Below are 17,136 nucleotides of genomic sequence, written 5' to 3'. Positions count from 1 at the left end.
TCTGGGGACTTCACGCCTGCCTGACACACCGCTGGGGTTTTGAGGGATGCAAAGCAAAGAGCGAGGGGACAAAGCAGGAGAGCAACTTTCTGCTCCCCCCACAGTGGGCACTCAGGCCTCCTTGTTGTCTTCAGGAAAGGGGAAGGTTTAGGGTGGAGGAGGCTGCCCTCAGACTAGCAAAGAGAGGGACGGAGGAGGCTGAGCGAGGGTCACCTTCCAGACTAGGCCTGGTGGGGCTCCAGAGACGAGTGTGACAATTCGGATCAAGGTCACACCAAGGCCCCGGCATCACCACCCTTAACAGAACGCCCGTGCACTTACTGCGAGCTAGAAAAGAATCAGGAGGGTCAACCCCACCCTCTTCAAGCCCAAAAGGTTGTTCTACGGTCATTCCTGGGGCGGGGGGTCGACCAACCCCCGTGCTAGACATTAGGGTCCCTTCCAAACTCCCCCACCGGCCTCCCCGCGAAGCCATCCTCACTCCTCTCCCCCACTGAGAAGCCACTGGACTCACTGCAGCATGCCACATGCTGAGCCATATGGCTTCTTCTGCTCAGTAAAGGCCTCCCGAAGACAGCAGGTTCTTTGAGGGACAAGGACGGTGGCCTTGGTTTGACCCCACGGGGTCTGGCACAGCGCAGGAGATACACATGGCTCTCCTGAGTGCCGGGTGATCCATTTGGGTATGAAAACTGGATCATAAAAAACGTAAGCCTGGAAACGATGCACTGCATTCCCAGGAAGACAGCCCCCAGCCCTTCTCCCAGCCCACCCTACACCATCCACAGTTTGAATTCTGGCTGGGAACTGGGCTCACATTCTGCCCATCTGCTCAGCATTTCTTTGGTGGCTTTTTCTCAGTTTCATGTTAGCAAGGGGAAAAAAAAAAACAACCTTGAAAACCACAACACAAAGAGGTAGGGGAGGGGCAGAGAGGACCCCTTGGAGCAGGCATGCCAGTTGGGGGAAGGGATCTGCAGGGTGCTTCTCAGGCTGGAGGCCAGCTTCTGCTCCATCAGGCCCTTTCCAGTCGGGGGAGCAACTAGAGGAGGGTTGTCCCTGGTGTGTGGGGTGGGACGAGAGCATTGTATCAAAAATGGTTTGTGTCTTAGAACTGAACTGACTCTATGGCCATAGAAGGAAGACAGCTATCTTCAGTGGGACCTTGGGGAAGTCATTTCCCACCTCCTGGCCTCCAACTTACCTGGAAAGGAAATGGATCACCACCCCTGAGATTTTGTGACTCCCAAGCTAATCAACACCAAAGGGGTTTCCCTGCCACCCCTGCCCCAAGCCTGCAGTGCCAGGGAACCAAGTCAGACCCTCCTCCCCTGTCCAGATGCTGGCAGGGCGGGGGGCTGATGGAACTCCAGAGCCAGTGACCCCCTGGAGAGAGTCCAGCCTCCACCCCGTGGTGTCCCAGACCTCAATGTCTGGGCTCAACCCCACCCTGGAGAGGACATCGCAGGTGGGAGCCCAGGTCCTCACAGGTGACTCCACGTGGAACTGATGGGGAGGGAGGGGGCTTCAGTCCATATATCAAAGAACACATATATCTGGGCTTAATTTAGAAAAGTGCCTGATGGTAGAGGAGACTCAAGCAAAACCAGAGGCGTGGAAGATAAATGCCTGCTCCTCCAACCAGGATCCCAGTATCATCAACACATCATAAACATCTACCAGATGGACTTTCCTGGTGGTGCAGTGGATAACAATCCGCCTGCCAATGCAAGAGACACAGGTTCGATGCCTGGGCCAGGAAGATCCCACAGGCCGCAGAGCAACTAAGCCTGTGAGCCACAACTACTGAGCCATGCTCTAGAGCCTCAAGCCACAGCTACTGAGCCAGTGAGCTGCAACTCCTGAAGCCCGTGCTCCACAACAAGAGAAGCCACAGCAACGAGAAGCCTGCTCACAAAGAGCAGCAACAAAGAGCAGCCCCACTCGCTGCAACTAGAGAAAGTCCACGAAAAGCAACAAACACCCAGTGCAGCACAAAGTAAAAACAAATAAAATTATTTTTTTAAAAAAACCATCCACCAGAATCAGGGACCCACAGAATGGGATGCAACTGCTGCCCTGAACTCAATGCTGGGATGCATCGGGCCAGCAGCATGGCTTGGTAAGGGCAGTCCCCAGATGGCTGCTCCCCCTGTGCTGAGAAGACGAGACATAAGTGAGCATTGTAGTTTTGAGTAGCCGCCAGACCACTAACCCAGATCTGCCTGTCCCTCCCACCATGTCTCCAGCCTCCTCCGCACCAGCCTTCAACTTGGGGAGGCCACCCCAGGAATCTCTCATCGGCTGGCTCCATTCTCTCCCTGGAGAGTTCACCCACCCGTCCACCCCCAGCTTCAATTCCCCTGTCAGCAAAAATAACTCCGCGTTTTTACCTCCAGTCACACCCTTCTTCTGAGCCTGGCCCGCAAATACCCAGCTGCTCACTGACACCCTCATTGATGTCTCAGGCTTGTCCAACTCAGCACGTGGAACTTAAGCCCTCATTCTCTCTCCCGGGGCACTCCCTCTCAAGAGAATGGCTGTAACATTTATGCAGTTGCTCCAAACCTGGGGCCTTCCTTGCCCCCTACCTCAACTCCAAATTCTCACATCTCACCACATAGGAAATGTGAGATCTGACCACTTCCGAACAACCTCACGGGCCCCTCAGAGTCAGGCCGCCATCCTCTCCCCACTGGACTCCTGCAGTGGCCTCCCAGCCCACCCCACTTCCACTCTGCTCCCTCCCATACAAGCCAGGGTGACTCTTCAAAAGCCATCTTACTCCTCGGACTAAAATCCTCAATGACTTCAGTGCCTCTAGTTAGGATAAAGCCCCAATTGTTTTTTTCTTTATTTAAAATATTTATTTGGCCGCTCCAAGTCTTAGTTGTGATGTATGGGATCTAGGAACCGCCTGCCAATGCAGGAGATGTAAGAGATGTGGGTTTGATCCCTGGGTTGGGAAGATCCCCTGGAGGAGGACATGGGAACCCACTCCAGTATCCTTGCCTGGAGAATCCCCATGGACAGAGGAGCCTGGCGGGCGGGCTACAGTCCATGGGGTCTCAAGGAGTCAGACATGACTGACTAAGCGCAGACCAGTATGTGAGCACAGAGATGAGCAACCCACACCCAGTTCTGCAGAGCAAGGGGTTGAAACTGAGAATGGTGACCCGTTTCAGTATTGCCCTGTGCAAACAAGCCACCCCGACACCTGGTTCAGATGCCAGCACTGTGACTAGGCAGATGAAGATGGTCTGGATTTCAGTGCCCCTGGATACCCCCACCAGGAGGAGAGGAGAGCTGTCCTAGGTGGGCCCTGCACCCCACCCACTCCTGAATTCCTAATTCCACCAGGACGCAGGCTCTGACTGTCATTCCAGGATAGCTCTGTGCATGGTGGGCATTCAAAGTGGGATGGTAATGGGAAGATGGCTTTTATCTACTTCCTTTGAAGGTATCACTTTGCAACAGATTGGGTCAGGGAAGATGGGGTACAACAGGGACTCACAGGAAAGAGATACCTAATTATTTCCCTGTGAGTCACTGCCTAGCAGAGCCTCAGGAGTGGGGCAGTGGCTGGCCTAGATGTCCCCTCAGCTGCCTCAGGAGGCAGGTGACTTCTTCAGAGCTGGTCATCACCTGGCAAAGGGTGAGGGAAGGAGGGAGGCACAGTGCTGCCTAGAGAGCAATACTGGATGAGCCAAAGTTCCCCCTGAGGGCCAGCCCAGGCACATGTGGCCACCTGGCCAGGAAGACTGGCTGACAGAAGGGTGGGGGAGCTCAGTGTGGGGAGGATGAGGCCCCTCGGGGTCCTGGGACGCAATTTCCCAAGAAAGAGACTTGCGAATGAAGTGCTAACATGAGAATTACAGGTTCCCCAGAACCGCCAGGGCAATCCTCCCATAGAGACTGGGGTGACAGAGCTACCTAGGAGGGCCAGTCAGAGGCAGGTTGACCAGCATACAAGAGTCATCCAAGTCCCAGGAGGGTCCCAGCCCACAGGACCCCTCCTTCCCCACCCCCAGGCAGCCCTTCTGAGAAGGTGACCCCATAAGGCACCCGGCCACATTCTGAGTGTCCCCGTGTAAGTGCCCCACCTGGGCCCCTTGCTCCAGAATCTACAGCTCCACAAGGCCCCTCCCTAATCACCAGGCATCCTGCCCACCGCAGTCAACCAGTCTAGTTCCTCACCGCCCCCTGACACCCCTGTATCTCACAGTCACACCTTCCTCCCGCACTGGTTATCTCAAGTGGACACTGCATCCAGAGGTGCGGGGAGGTTCCATGGCCCCCACGGAGGGGACAAAAGCAGCTGGGCCTGGGGCCAAAGTAAGAGGGCTCCCCCCTGCCCCCCTCAACGTCCCCTCCCCACTTACCAGCCCGAAACCTCTTACCTTCATGGTGGGAGGCGCCGTGAGAGGAGGGGACAATGGCCGGTCTGGGAGGGTCACATCCGAGCTGTTGGCCAGCTCCTGCTTCCTGTGAGGAGACCACAGAACACGTAAGAGGTCAGAAGTGAGCAGGGGCCTGTCTGCACCTCCTCCCTCTCCTCTATCAGCAGCTAGGCTTAAGGACACAGGCTGAGATGTGCAGAAAATAGAGTCAGTGTGCTTCTTGGCTGGGATGCACTCAAATCTAAGGCAGAGCTTACTCCCAGAGAGACCCCCTGCACCCACAGCATCAGTGTCACTTGTTAGAAAGACACATTCTCAGATGCACACCACACTCTCCAATGGCGGGGCCCAGGAATCTGTTTTAACAAGCTCTCCAGGTGACTGTGATGCTGAGGTCTGAGTGCCATGAGGCTAAAGAGACATGGGACTGGGAAGGAAAAAAAGAAGAGGGGGTAAACATTTTCAATTCATCCTCCCTGGGGTGCCCACTGTCCCTAAACACACACACATCCTGGTCAGACAGCTGACTTTGAAAAGACAGGGCTGCCTGCTGTGTAAGCTGCAGGTAAGACTTATTTTAGTCCATGTGGGCTAGGACCATGGAGAGGCAGCTAAACAGAGTTGTGTCTCCATGACAACACAATTGCGACAAGTCCGCTGCTCTCACACGCTCCCCACTTTCCATCTGGCCCTTGCTGGTGACCAGGGAGTGCTGGTTGACAGTCCAATCAGCAGGGAGAGTGTGTGCCATGGATAAGCCTTAGGAGCGACGGTTACACAACAGGGCCAGCTGGGCAGAACTGGGGGCCTCCCCGGACAAGGGACTCTGCTGTCCAGGACATGCCCCGGCTATCTCCTAGGACGGTACTAAGAGCTGAAGGAGACTGGACTGAGCCACAAAGCCCCCAGTTCTGCAATTGTTTCCTTCTCTAGAGCCCCACCCTGACACAGCCAGGAGTCAGACCCCAACCTGGTCTCACTTAAATGACCAAAGGACGCCCACCGCCACCTGGAGAAAACGCTTCTGAACTTTGTTCCAGTCCATGTCCTGCCAAAGGGGTGACAGCTCCAACCCCGAGTCCCCTTCATGAGAGCAGCCACATTCCCTACAGAGCCCCGCCCTCCATCTTTCCAGAGGAAACCCTGGCCCCGGGGCTCAGACACCAGCCCAGGCCAGCCCCCTCAGCCAGGCAAGCCCAGCTCCCCTGGCACACCCCCTACCCATCCCCGAAGCCCGTCCTCCAGGATGCCAGGTAAGCAGGCTGAGTGAACAGCTGGCTTCGCAGAGGATCCTTGTGACCCTGTTAACCTCATCCCTGCCAATCTCCCTTTCTGCTCCTCCATCTGCCTTCCTTCCTCCTTTCTTCCTGGACCTGGGGCTCACGCTGATAATTGGAGAGCGGGGTCCCCTCCCTCCTGATCCAGACTGTAACTAGGGCAAGAACCAAAGGGCCAACATTCAACACCCGTGTCTGTGCACACACACGCTCACACACAATGGAACGGACGCAGCTCCTTCTGCTGCTCAGAGCCACCAGCCTCCCCTTCCTTTTAAGGCCTTAGGTGTTACCATTGTGGACAGTGCCCTCCTGCTCTGGCCCTCGCCTGCCTGTGGATCCAACAGAGCTGGGTTGGGAACAAGCTCGCTTCCTCCAGCCACTCTACCCTCTCCAAGCAGCCCCTGCTCCCCCTCAATGGGCCTGAGCCCCAAGAGGGAAAGGAAAGAAGAGGAAGGATGCTCAGGGAAGACGAGCATCACCCTCAGATCCCCTGAGATGGAGATGGACAGGGCAGCTCCTTGGTGGGACAGGCAGCCTGGAAAGGAGAACCATGCAAGGAAGGGACGGGAGTCAAGCTGCCAGTCCGAGTCTACAGGATTGTGTGAGGTCAGCTGAGGACCCCTGGCTCACTCTGCTGGAGATGGTTTGTGGGCACACTTGACCAACTGCCACCCTGGTTCTCCAGAAACAAACCCTAGAGCAGAGCCATGCCAGCAGGTTTTTAATATCAGTGGTCAGGGGACCCTTTATACACAGTCACACTATGCAGTTCTCTCCGTACGTTGGGAACCAGAGCAGATAAGATTATCACCTGGGTCTCTGAACTCCAGGCAAAGGGCTCCATACCCAACCCTGGTGGGCTGAGTCCCTTTCCCATGTGTTAAGTGCTCAGTCACGTCCAACTCTTCATGACCCCTCAGACTGTAACCCGCCAGGCTTCTCCATCCATGGAATTCTCCAGGCAAGGATACTGGAGTGGGTTGTCATTTCCTTCTCCAGGGGATCTTCCCAACCCAGAGATTGAACCCAGGTCTCCTGCATTGCAGGTGGATTCTTTACCACCTGAGCTGCCAGGGAAGCCTTCCTCTCCCCTGAGCCAGCCTGTTCTCCCTGGACAAGTCTCCAGGGAGTGGTGAGGACTATTAGGTGGGGAGCACAGGGCATCTGCCAGTGTGATTTCCCAAATGATGCCTAGAGCTGGAAGCTGCTGGAGCAGGAAGGAGCATCCGTGGCTATCAGCCTCTTGTGAGCTCCAGGGCGCCATTCCAGACTCCAGAAGGAACACCTGGCTGGGCAGAAGGCATGACCACTGCCCTCAAAAAGATCAGAACCCAGAGCACATCGGCGCTGATGGCTACAAATTAGAATCTACCCGCCTTGGTACCTAGATGGCTTGGAGTGGCTCTTATGGGAGGGGACGGGCCACATTGCACCAACCCTACTCTCCACTCCAGCTCTCCCTCTAAGAGCCAAAGTATGTATTTAAGAGCTAACTGCCTGTTACATAGTGAAGTAAGTCAGAAAGAGAAAAACAAATATATATTAACGCAAATATGTGGAATCTAGAAAAATGGTACCAATGAATCTATTTACAGGACAAGAATAGAGACACAGACATAGAAAGCAGACTTGTGGACACAGTGTGGGAAGGAGAGGGTGAGACGAACTGAGAGTGCAGCACTGACACATATACACTCAGTTCCATTCAGTCGCTCAGTCGTGTCTGACTCTGCGACCCCATGAATCGCAGCACGCCAGGCTTCCCTGTCCATCACCAACTCCTGGAGTTCACCCAAACCCACGTCCATCGAGTCAGTGATGCCATCCAGCCATCTCATCCTCTGTCGTCCCCCTCTCCTCCTGCCCCCAATCCATTACCATACATAAAACAGATAGCTAGTGGGAAGCCGATGGATAACACGGGGACCTCGACTCAGTGCTCTGTGAAGACCTAGAGGGGCGAGATGCGGTGGGCGTGGGAGGGAGGTTCCAGAAGGAGGCGACGTGTGTACACTTACGGCTGATTCACACTGTTGTAAGGCAGAAACCAACACAACACTGCAAAGCAACTATCCTCCAAAAACAGGGAAAAATAACAAGTGCTAGTGAGGGGTTGAACTGTGAACTCAAAGATATTTTCAAGTCTTAACCCACAAGTGAACATGACTTTGTTTCGAAATAGGGTCTTTGCCCACTCCAGTACTCTTGCTTCGAAAATCCCATGGACAGAGGAGCCTGGTGGGCTGCGGTCCATGGGGTCGCTAAGAGTCGGACACGACCGAGCGACTTCACTTTCACTTTTCGCTTTCATGCACTGGAGAAGGAAATGGGTATTCCAGTGTTCTTGCCTGGAGAATCCCAGGGACGGGGGAGCCTGGTGGGCTGCCATCTATGGGGTCGCACAGGGTCAGACATGACTGAAGCAACTTAGCAGCAGCGGCAGCAGGGTCTTTGCAGATGTAGTGAAGTTAAGCTGAGGTCATTAGGATGACTCCTTAATTCAATATGACCAGTATACTTAGAAGAGGAGAAGGTAGCCACAAGAAGACACAGACACACAGGGAGATGCCATGTGACAACAGGAACAGAGGCTGAAGTGAAGCAGCTGGAACTCCAAGAGTTGCCAAGGACTGCAGACCACCATGAGAAGCTACAAGAGCCAAGGAAGGATTCTTGCCCGGAGGCTTCAGGAGGCGCATGGCCCCACTGACACCTTGATTTCGGACTTCTAATCTCTGGAACTGAAATGAATATCTGTTGTTTTAAACTGCGTGGCCTGTAGTACTCGGTTAGAGCAGCCCCCAGAAACAAATACACTGCCCAAGCTCCACGTCCTAGCCTTGGCTTTGTAACCGGAGGACCAAAAACAAAGAGCGTGAAATCCCTGCTTCAGCCTCAGTCCCCTTGCTATGGTCAGCTGGGCTCAACCTGGTCCTGCCCCAGCCTTCACCACCAATGGCATCTGTGTGTGAGCCACCCTTCCAAGGACAGCCAGGCCCAGCCTCACCACCAGCTGGTGCTAAGATAAGGCAGAGTAAGAACATGGTGCTCAGTGCAATTCCAGCCCTTTCTCAGGCAAACATATCACACAGACCAGGTGGTGAAAGTGACATGATTATATCAAGCGATAACCTTGAATCTGTTCTAATGTACAATAAGCCAAAGGTAAACTATTAGCAGAAGTGGTATCCTCACTATTCTTTGTAATGACTTTCTTGTAACCCACAGTGATCTTGACACGTGTCATGGCAGTGAGGTTGAAAACTGCCTCTCCAGCCAAGCCAGCTCACAGGCAGCCCTAAGGTGGTAGGGTCCCAGACCCACAAAGGGACCCACAAGAGGCGGGGTTGGTGATGGAGGCAGAGGAGGGAAGGAGGGACATTTCATGCGCAGCTAAAAGAGAAGGGTGGTGAGAGCAGGTGTGAACGGGCGGGTCAGGAGAACCTCTAGGGGTCCTGGAGATGTTGCCCACTTAGCATCCCCCTGCCCAGAGCTGCCTGGTCCTCTACTTTGGGATTCTTTTCCCAGCTGGGAAGGCTCAGGGAGACCCAGGGAAGGGGGGGTCCTAGCTGGCTTTGTGCTGTGCTTTGTCACTCAGTCGTGTCCAACTCTTTGCAATCCCATGGACGGTAGCCCACCAGGTTCCTCTGTCCATGGGGATTCTCCAGGCAAGAATATTGGAGTGGGTTGCCATGCCCTCCTCCAGGGGATCTTCCCAACCCAGGTCTCCCACATGGCAAGGGGATTCTTTACTGACTGAGCCACCAGGGAGGCCCTAGCTGGCTTCACTCAAATGTAAGTCTCAGGAGGAAATGCTCAAAGAGCCAGGAGAGGAAGAGGAGAAACCACAGGGATGATTCACCCAGATAGGGCTGGTCACGGGGAACTGGGCAGAGCCCCCCAGGCCAAGGGCCCCCAGGTCCTTGCCTCTGGCCTCCAGTGGCCCTGCCCCTGACCATCTGTAGCCACTGCAGTTCGCCTCTCTCACATTTCTATGAAAAGCGACCTACACTAAGAATCAAGAGATTCCCGGGCTCACGTTTGTCTCTACCTGCTACCCCACTGTGTGACCTTGGTGAAGTTACCTCATCTCTCTGTGCCCCACTTCCTTCCTCTGCAAAGATGGGGTGAGAATGTTCTGACGCATTAAACACACGTGCGTGTGCGTGCTAAGTCGCTTCAGTCGTGTCTGACTATGCGACCCTGTGGACTGTAGCCCACCAGGCTCCTTTGTCCATGGGATTCTCCAGGCAAGAATACTGGAGTGGGTTGCCATAATGGCTGCGAAATAAAATAGGGAGTCCTATACAAATGGAGACCATTATTACTATAATTCATACAATGGTGATCAGGTTACTAAGTGAAAAGAGAGAAGCAAGGGTCCAGGGCTATTTACACATCTTTGAAAACATCTCTGGCATCTCAAATAAGCACCAGTTCTAGCCCCGGGGATCTACCACCAGGGTCATAACCATCGGTTAATAATCAACAACAGGGAAAAAAAAACCCCTGTAGCGGCAGGTAGCTCTGAGGCCAGGTTTAAGCCCTCCCCCTGGCACAGGGCTTCTCCCAAACCAACATACTCCCTTGTCGGCATCGACCACCACTCCAGCTCCACAGCCCCCCTCCCAGGTTCCATCCTGGTTTCTCTTGCTTTCCAAGTAGCCAACCTAGAGAGATGCAGACAGCTGGCTGCTATGCGGAGCTTCCCAGGAAAATCAAACCAAAGGCAATGATACACTTTATCACAAAATAGATGCAAATAACTCAAGCATCCATCAGCGGAAGAATGAACAACCAAAACACGGTCCTTCTGCACTGTGGAATATTACTCAGCCATAAAAACGAGTGAAGCACCGATCCATGCTGTGACATGGACGGACCTCAAAGGCACGCTAACTAACGGGAACCAGAAACAAAAGGCCACCCGTTGCATGATTCCATTTATAGGAAATGTCTAAAATAGGCAAATCCAGAGACAGAAAGCAGATGAGTAGTTGCAAGGGTCAGGGCAAAAGGAGAAGGGATGGGGAGGCTCTGCTCATGGGTACAGGGTTTCTTCTTTGAGGTGATAAAAATGTCCAGGAACTATGCAGTGGGGATGGTTGCAGAGCTCTGTGAAAATACTAAAAATCACTGAATCGCACACTTTAAAAGGATGAATTTCATGGAATATAAATTATATCTCAATTTTTTTAGAAAGAAATAAGAGTGAAGAGGCTGAATGGGCTCCATTTCGGTCACTTCTCCTGCTTAATTTTCTTCTCTGGCTGCCTTTTGATGGCCCCGGGGCCCCAGACGGTATGCAGATTCTAGCTTTCTGGCCATGCTAAAGATGCGGAGTATGGTTTCCTGACCAGTCCCACCTACTGAAAGCAATGCTTCTCTTCCCATTCCCAGCATCCTTCAGTACTGATTCTTGCAACACAGTGCTTAACACCTCAGGAGAGAGTTTTAGAGTTCCAACTTTTCACACTTCCACATCCTGCATAACCAACTAGACCATAAACAATAGGAAATAACATAACACAAATTTTTTCAAAAACTTCCAGAGAAATCATCGTAAGAAGAAGACACAATGGAAAGAAAAGGGAATTAGAAGCCAGGACTGGCTCCCACCAGCTCTAACCCTGACAAACTGGAAACCTCAGTCTTGGTATCTGTTTTCCTCTCTACAGAACAAGCAGGCTAACTCCAACTCCTGTTCGCTCCACAGGACTCGGAAAATTGCACTCAACTCCTCAGTATGACTAGAGTCTTAGTCTTTCGTACTGGCAGAAAACTGCGTGGTCACTGGACAAGCCAGGCCGAGTGGGGAGACGAACAGAGACCAGGCTAGGTGTGGGCTGGGGGTCCCTGCCCAGAGGAATCCACTTTGCTGTCTGCAGAGACCCAAGGTCAGTGGCACAATCATGTAGCCCTCATTCCAGTGACCAGCAGTGCTGGGGAATCCCCGTGGTTGGGAAACATGTCTGAGAACTTCTGTCCATCATGGCAGGATAGCCTGGCAGATACTGGAGTAGAGGGTCAGGCTCCAACCTCAAGGGAGGCAGGGAGGCCGTGTGCACAGTGAACCTACATGGGGGGCATTCTAGCCCAATAGACCTGGATCTGCATTCCAGCACCACCCCTGGCATGCTGTGTGGGTTTGACCAGGTTACTTCGCCTGACCACACCTCAGCTTCCTCATCTGTAAAATGGTATAATATTTGCCCCCTTGGATGGTTTGAATAAGGCCTGGAAAGCACTTAGCTCAGCACGTGGTCCATGGCAAAAACATAATTCCTGGCCACCAATGTCGTTGCCAAAGCTGCCCTCAGTTGAGTCAGAGGAATGGCCTTGGGTGGGCGGAGCACCAAGGCAGAGAGTCAATTAGAGGGCAGAGAGGGGGCAGGCGGGCCTGCTTCAAACCTGGGGGAACCTGGAGGCGCGTCCAGCCACGGTGTGTGCACCTCCAGGTCAAGCACAAGGCTTGATTCCAAGGCCCTGGGGCACAGGCTGGAGGTGAGGATGTTACTGTTTGCGCTGTGCTGAGGCTGATGTAGAAGGGGAGAAGGACGCCAGCCCAGCAGAACAGGCCGGGGGCAGAGGGAGGGAAGCAGGTACAGGATTCAGGAATGAGAGGCTCCAACTGGTGGAGAGGCTGAGTCCCCATCCCCCTCTGAGAGCCCCTTGGGAAAGAGCAGGTGTTGCTCACCTGTCAGCACCTGGCAGGCTGGCTTTAGTGACACATCCCATCCCTGGGCATACTCTGAGAAGAGCCAGGAGAGTCAAGCACACCTCTGGACTTTTGAAGATGTAAAACTCCCCCAGGGAGTACAACACTCACTTCATCCCACGGTGCCCATCCAACCCCAGGGTCCATGCAGAGACCAGCAGCCCAGGGAGAAACTAAGAGAAGCTACCCTACCACTTAATCATGGTGACAAGGACTCTGAGGCCCAAAGAGGCAGAAGGAGATGCCCAAGCCCCATGGCCAGCCTCTCTCTTCTTCTGGGAAGAGGCACGGCTCCCCAGTCCCCTTAGCATGAGTGTGGGAGGTGAGCAGGTCACATCGCAGGAAGAACCCGAGGAACCAAACATTGTTGGTTCCTGGACAAACATTTGTAAAGGACGAGTGCCAGGGCCCTGTGCGAGGTGAGGGGCTGAGCAGGGGCCCAGGAGATGCTGGTGTGCTGGTGTGCAGGAGGTGTGCCCGGTGTGACTCAACCGCAGGCCCGCCACGTGGGACCAGGGGAAGCCTGGGCAAAGCTCCCTGCGTGCAGCTGCAGGGAACATGCTGGCTTCTCTCTGGGCATGTAGGGAGAGGATGGCACTGCTCTTTCCAGGAGGCCTGTGAATCCCTGCATTGAGCCAGTGGTAGGAGAAAGGGCAGGCGCCAAGACGAACACACGACAGGGCAAACCAGCCATGAGGATCGGCCATGGCTCCCGGCCGGCGGGGGCGGGTGACGCAGCCTCCCTCCACCCCGCATGACAGCTCAGCGCTGATGGACCAACCCGCCCACACGGGCAAACCTCCACACTCCTGGGAAAACATGCCTTTACTGAACAGACAAGCTTTAGACCCGACTGGTGCCGGCGGGTTCACGCATGAGTAAGAGGAGACTCAGAGGGGTTCTGTGTGGGCCTGAGGCTCACGGAGCCAGAAAATTGGAGAGTTGGGCCTCCACCCCAAGATCTCCGACTCCATTTCCATGGCTCCTCCCGGTCACAAAGGGAAAGCCAGCTCTGCCCAGCCCAAGATCTATAATCTGAAAGGAGAACACGGGCCAGCACCTTCCATGGCCTTTAAGCTTGAGCTCCTGTGAACCAAAGGTGGGTTGTGTGTCAGTGCGGGTGGTGAGGTCAGGATTATTTACAAGCATCTGAGAAGACAATCCAGGCAGGAGAAGTGAAAATGCAGAAGCCATCCTGAAGGCCCAGCGCACCCACGTGAAAGACCCTTCTGCCAAATGTGCGCTGTAGGTTACAGGTTAAAACAGACATAGAACAAAGTGCTGTGGGGACACTGGGAAGAGGGGGCCAGGTCTCCTTGGGAGATCAGCTAAGGTAACGGAGGAGGTGACAGCCGAGCCAGACCTGGAGGGAAGAGCCAGCATCTGCCTGGGAAAGAAAGAGAAAGGAGAAAGGCCCTGAACAGAGGCACAGAGGAGGGGAAGCTGAGAGACTATGGAGCCTCAGAAGAAACACACGGCTGGCACTTAGCAGGCCCCCATAAAGGAAGAGTGAAAACCAGCAAGCAGTCCTTGGGGCTTATCATCTACGGGGTACTGTTGAAAATGACCCACATATCCTTTCTCACTTCATACTAACAAAACCCTCTGCAGCAAATATCATTAACCCCACTTCACAGATGGAGAAACTGAGACTCTGAGAGGTTAAGTTACTTGCCCAGGGTCCCAGAGCAGGGAAGCAGCAAAGCTTAGACCCACGCAGTCTGGCTCCACAGTCCACGATGTATACCACTGTGCCAACCAGACTGCCTGCAAAAGCGGCAGCCCACTCATGAAGAGCATTCTCAGTACACTTGCTCAGAGTTGGGGGCACGCCTCCCTGCGGGCACCCAAGGTGATCTGGGGCACTCTTTATTGCAACTGTCCCTTATTGACCTTTTACACTGACCTTCTAATTGTGGCAGGCCACCCTAATCTTCCTTTTATGGTAGTGACATAACGTTGCCTTCTAAAACGAGTTCATTCAAGATTTTAAAACTAAGCCAGTCAAGGCAACTAGTAAGTAATAGATACAGGTGTGACACTGACATGACAGAAGCAGTGAAGGTGGTTTGGGAAACAGGCACTGAGCAATCTGAACTCTGCCTCATGGGCAGAGGGGAGCGTGGAGGTGGAAGGCAGGCGGCTGCCCTGCAGGGCTTTGCTGGAGGGCTCCAGGGAGCAGAGGAGGACGCAGTGACCGGAAGGGCAGGGGCGCAGGGAGGACCAGAGTGGGAGGGGCTCCACTCTGCTTACAGTCACAAAAAAGAAATGAAAGGGTCGTATACATCAGGATTTCAGAAGCAAAGTGAAGAGCCCCTGGTGACTGAGAAAAGAAGGAAGAGACAGCCGAAAATGTGCAAAGACTTGGGTAGCAGAGAACTGAATGAGTGATGCTTCACGACACAGATGGAGGAGGAGAGCTGGGTTTGCAGAGGCGGAAGATAAAGCATCCATTCTGTAGCTCAGGAGCCCCTGGGAGCCCCAGGTTAGATCAGAAAAGAAGTGCAGCCTAAACAGAGAGACAGGTGTAAGGAGAACAGAGGCAGAGGCCACAGGAGGAGAGGAGGCCCCCAGGGAGGACAAGCAGGGCTGAAAAGGCAAAAAGAACAGAAGCCCTCAGCAGGACAGCAAAGGAGAGGTGAGAGGGAGGACCATGCCCAGATGGAGTTTGAAAGCCAAGGGAAGGGAGTGCCAAGGAGGCAATGGTGGGCAAGTCACCCCGTCATCCAAGAGGCTCTATTTCCAAAGCACGGAGGAGATAATCTACCTGCCGTGTCATCCCGCCCCTCACACACTGCATCACTTGAAAACTGCTGAGTGAGCAGCTGCCCTCACGTGGTCAGCGGTTCTGCTTGGCGCTGCCTGGTCTCAACTGAGGGAGCTACATCATGGTCACAGCAAAGGCAGCCAGCTCACAAGGTCATGGCCCCAGACAGCTTCAGAATCAAAATCATAAAGCCATGGAGTCACAAAGGCACAGAATATCAGCATTTCCCAAGCAGTGAGTATTTCTTGACCCAGATAAGCAAGTTCATGGGTGCTTATTTCATGACTCAGTTTGGACACAGGACAGTATCACAGTAAAAAATAATTTTTAAGCAGTTCTCTCTCACTTCTTTTAGGACAGATGGACAGAAATATGGATATAGATGTAGAGATGGAGACAGATATACTCTTTTTTAACTCTTTATTTTGTATTGGGTATAGCTGATCAACAATGCTGTGATCGTTTCAGGTGAAGAGCAAAGGGACTCAGCCACACATATACATGTATCCATTCTCCCCTGAACTCCCTTCCCATCCAGGCTGCCACATAACATTAAGCAGAGTTCCATGCATTATACAAGAGGTCCTTGTTGGTTATCCATTTTAAATATAGCAGAGTGTACACGTCCATCCCAAACTCAGTAACTATCCCTTCGCCCTCATCCTTTCCCCTGGTAACCATAAGTTCATTCTCTAAGTCTGTTGAATCTCTTCCTGTTTAATAAATTCATTTGTATCATTTCTTTTTAGATTCCACATATATGGGTTATCACATGATATTTCTCCTTCCTGAGACAGATATACTCTTAAGCCTGCTGAGACTTTATGATGAACATATCAGACTGACCACATGCATTTATTTAGCTTCTTCTGGAAGCCCCTTAAAAAATGTGAAATGACAAAAGCAAATGCAACAGAAGAGGAAAATCCAGCCCAGAAGAGATTACAAGTTCCTGGAAGAAGGATGGGAGATGGATGACCTGGGCTAATGTCTGAAACTTGAAACACAAAGTCTTTGGACCCCAACCTTTCACTTCCTCACCAACCACAAGACCTCACCAACTGCCACCACCATGAGAAACTGAACCATCCCTGAGAAAAGACAACATCTGAGTTCCCCCAGTGGAAAGGGCAGCTTGCTACCCAGTTATCACCCTGCATGGAAGCCCCCAGGTGGCATGCCAGCCCAAATACACAGGGCTTCTAACCCACTTTCAGTACCTCACTTTGACGACCGAGGTACAGCTAAGGATGGCTAGACTTTTGAGGAAGTCCCCCAACACAAGCAAGAGACATCCAAATAAACAAGTGGAACCTGAAAAAAACAAGGCAAGGAACCAATGGAAACTTCCAAATACGCTGTAAAGCAGTAGTCTCAGCTATCAGATGAGAGTTCATGTGCACAACACAAGGAAAGAATGCTATAAAGATGGAATGATCAGGAAAGAAAGAAATCTTAGAAAAGAGAAATATGATTGGAAGGCTAAGTTGAGGAAGCCTTCCAAAAAGTAGGACAAAAAGATAAAAATATAGAAAGTAAAAGAGAAAGTGTAAAAACATCAGAGGATCCGATACCTTCCCAAAAGGAAGAGGAAAATAGAAGAGCGGAGTTGTGGCATCTAGTCTCCAAAGGTGGCCTCCTGATGAGTGTATCTCTTGGTATTAATGCACTTGGACCCTCCCCGCTGCCGCCTCGAATCTGAGCTGGCCCTGTGACTCAGTTTGGACCGAAGGACTGAGAAAGAAGTAACATTACTTAACTTCCAAGGCTGAGTCATAGGAACCCTTGAAGGTTCCATCGCAATCTCTAGGAACATTTGCTCTAGGGAAAGCAAGGCAGCATGTAAGAAGCCTGACTCTCCTGAGATTACCGAGCTATGGTTAACAGATGGAGAGGTTGCATGGAGAGACACCCAGCCCACGCTCAGATGTCCCAGACATCTCAGTCCATACAAGTGAAGAAACCATCTTG

The 17,136-nt window shown here is 52.8% G+C and overlaps 1 protein-coding gene across 6 annotated transcripts in view; it reads right to left on the bottom strand.

The window, feature by feature from the left end:
• Window positions 1-17,136, bottom strand: part of RAP1GAP2 (RAP1 GTPase activating protein 2) — a 217,756-nt gene that overhangs the window by 101,698 nt on the left and 98,922 nt on the right. For all 6 annotated transcript variants that reach the window (XR_003506667.1, XM_027516682.1, XM_027516683.1 and 3 more), the window contains one exon: window positions 4,401-4,485. Coding sequence is in view for 5 of the 6 variants with exons in the window: in XM_027516682.1 (XP_027372483.1) it covers window positions 4,401-4,485 (85 nt within the window). In the remaining variant the exon portion in view is untranslated. The remainder of the gene's footprint in view (window positions 1-4,400; window positions 4,486-17,136) is intronic.

The sequence above is a fragment of the Bos indicus x Bos taurus genome, chromosome 19, assembly GCF_003369695.1.
Source record: "Bos indicus x Bos taurus breed Angus x Brahman F1 hybrid chromosome 19, Bos_hybrid_MaternalHap_v2.0, whole genome shotgun sequence".
NCBI classification, from domain to species: Eukaryota; Metazoa; Chordata; class Mammalia; order Artiodactyla; family Bovidae; genus Bos; species Bos indicus x Bos taurus.
The sequence above is the reverse complement of the archived record's forward strand: the minus strand, read 5'-3'. Positions and strand labels throughout refer to the sequence as shown.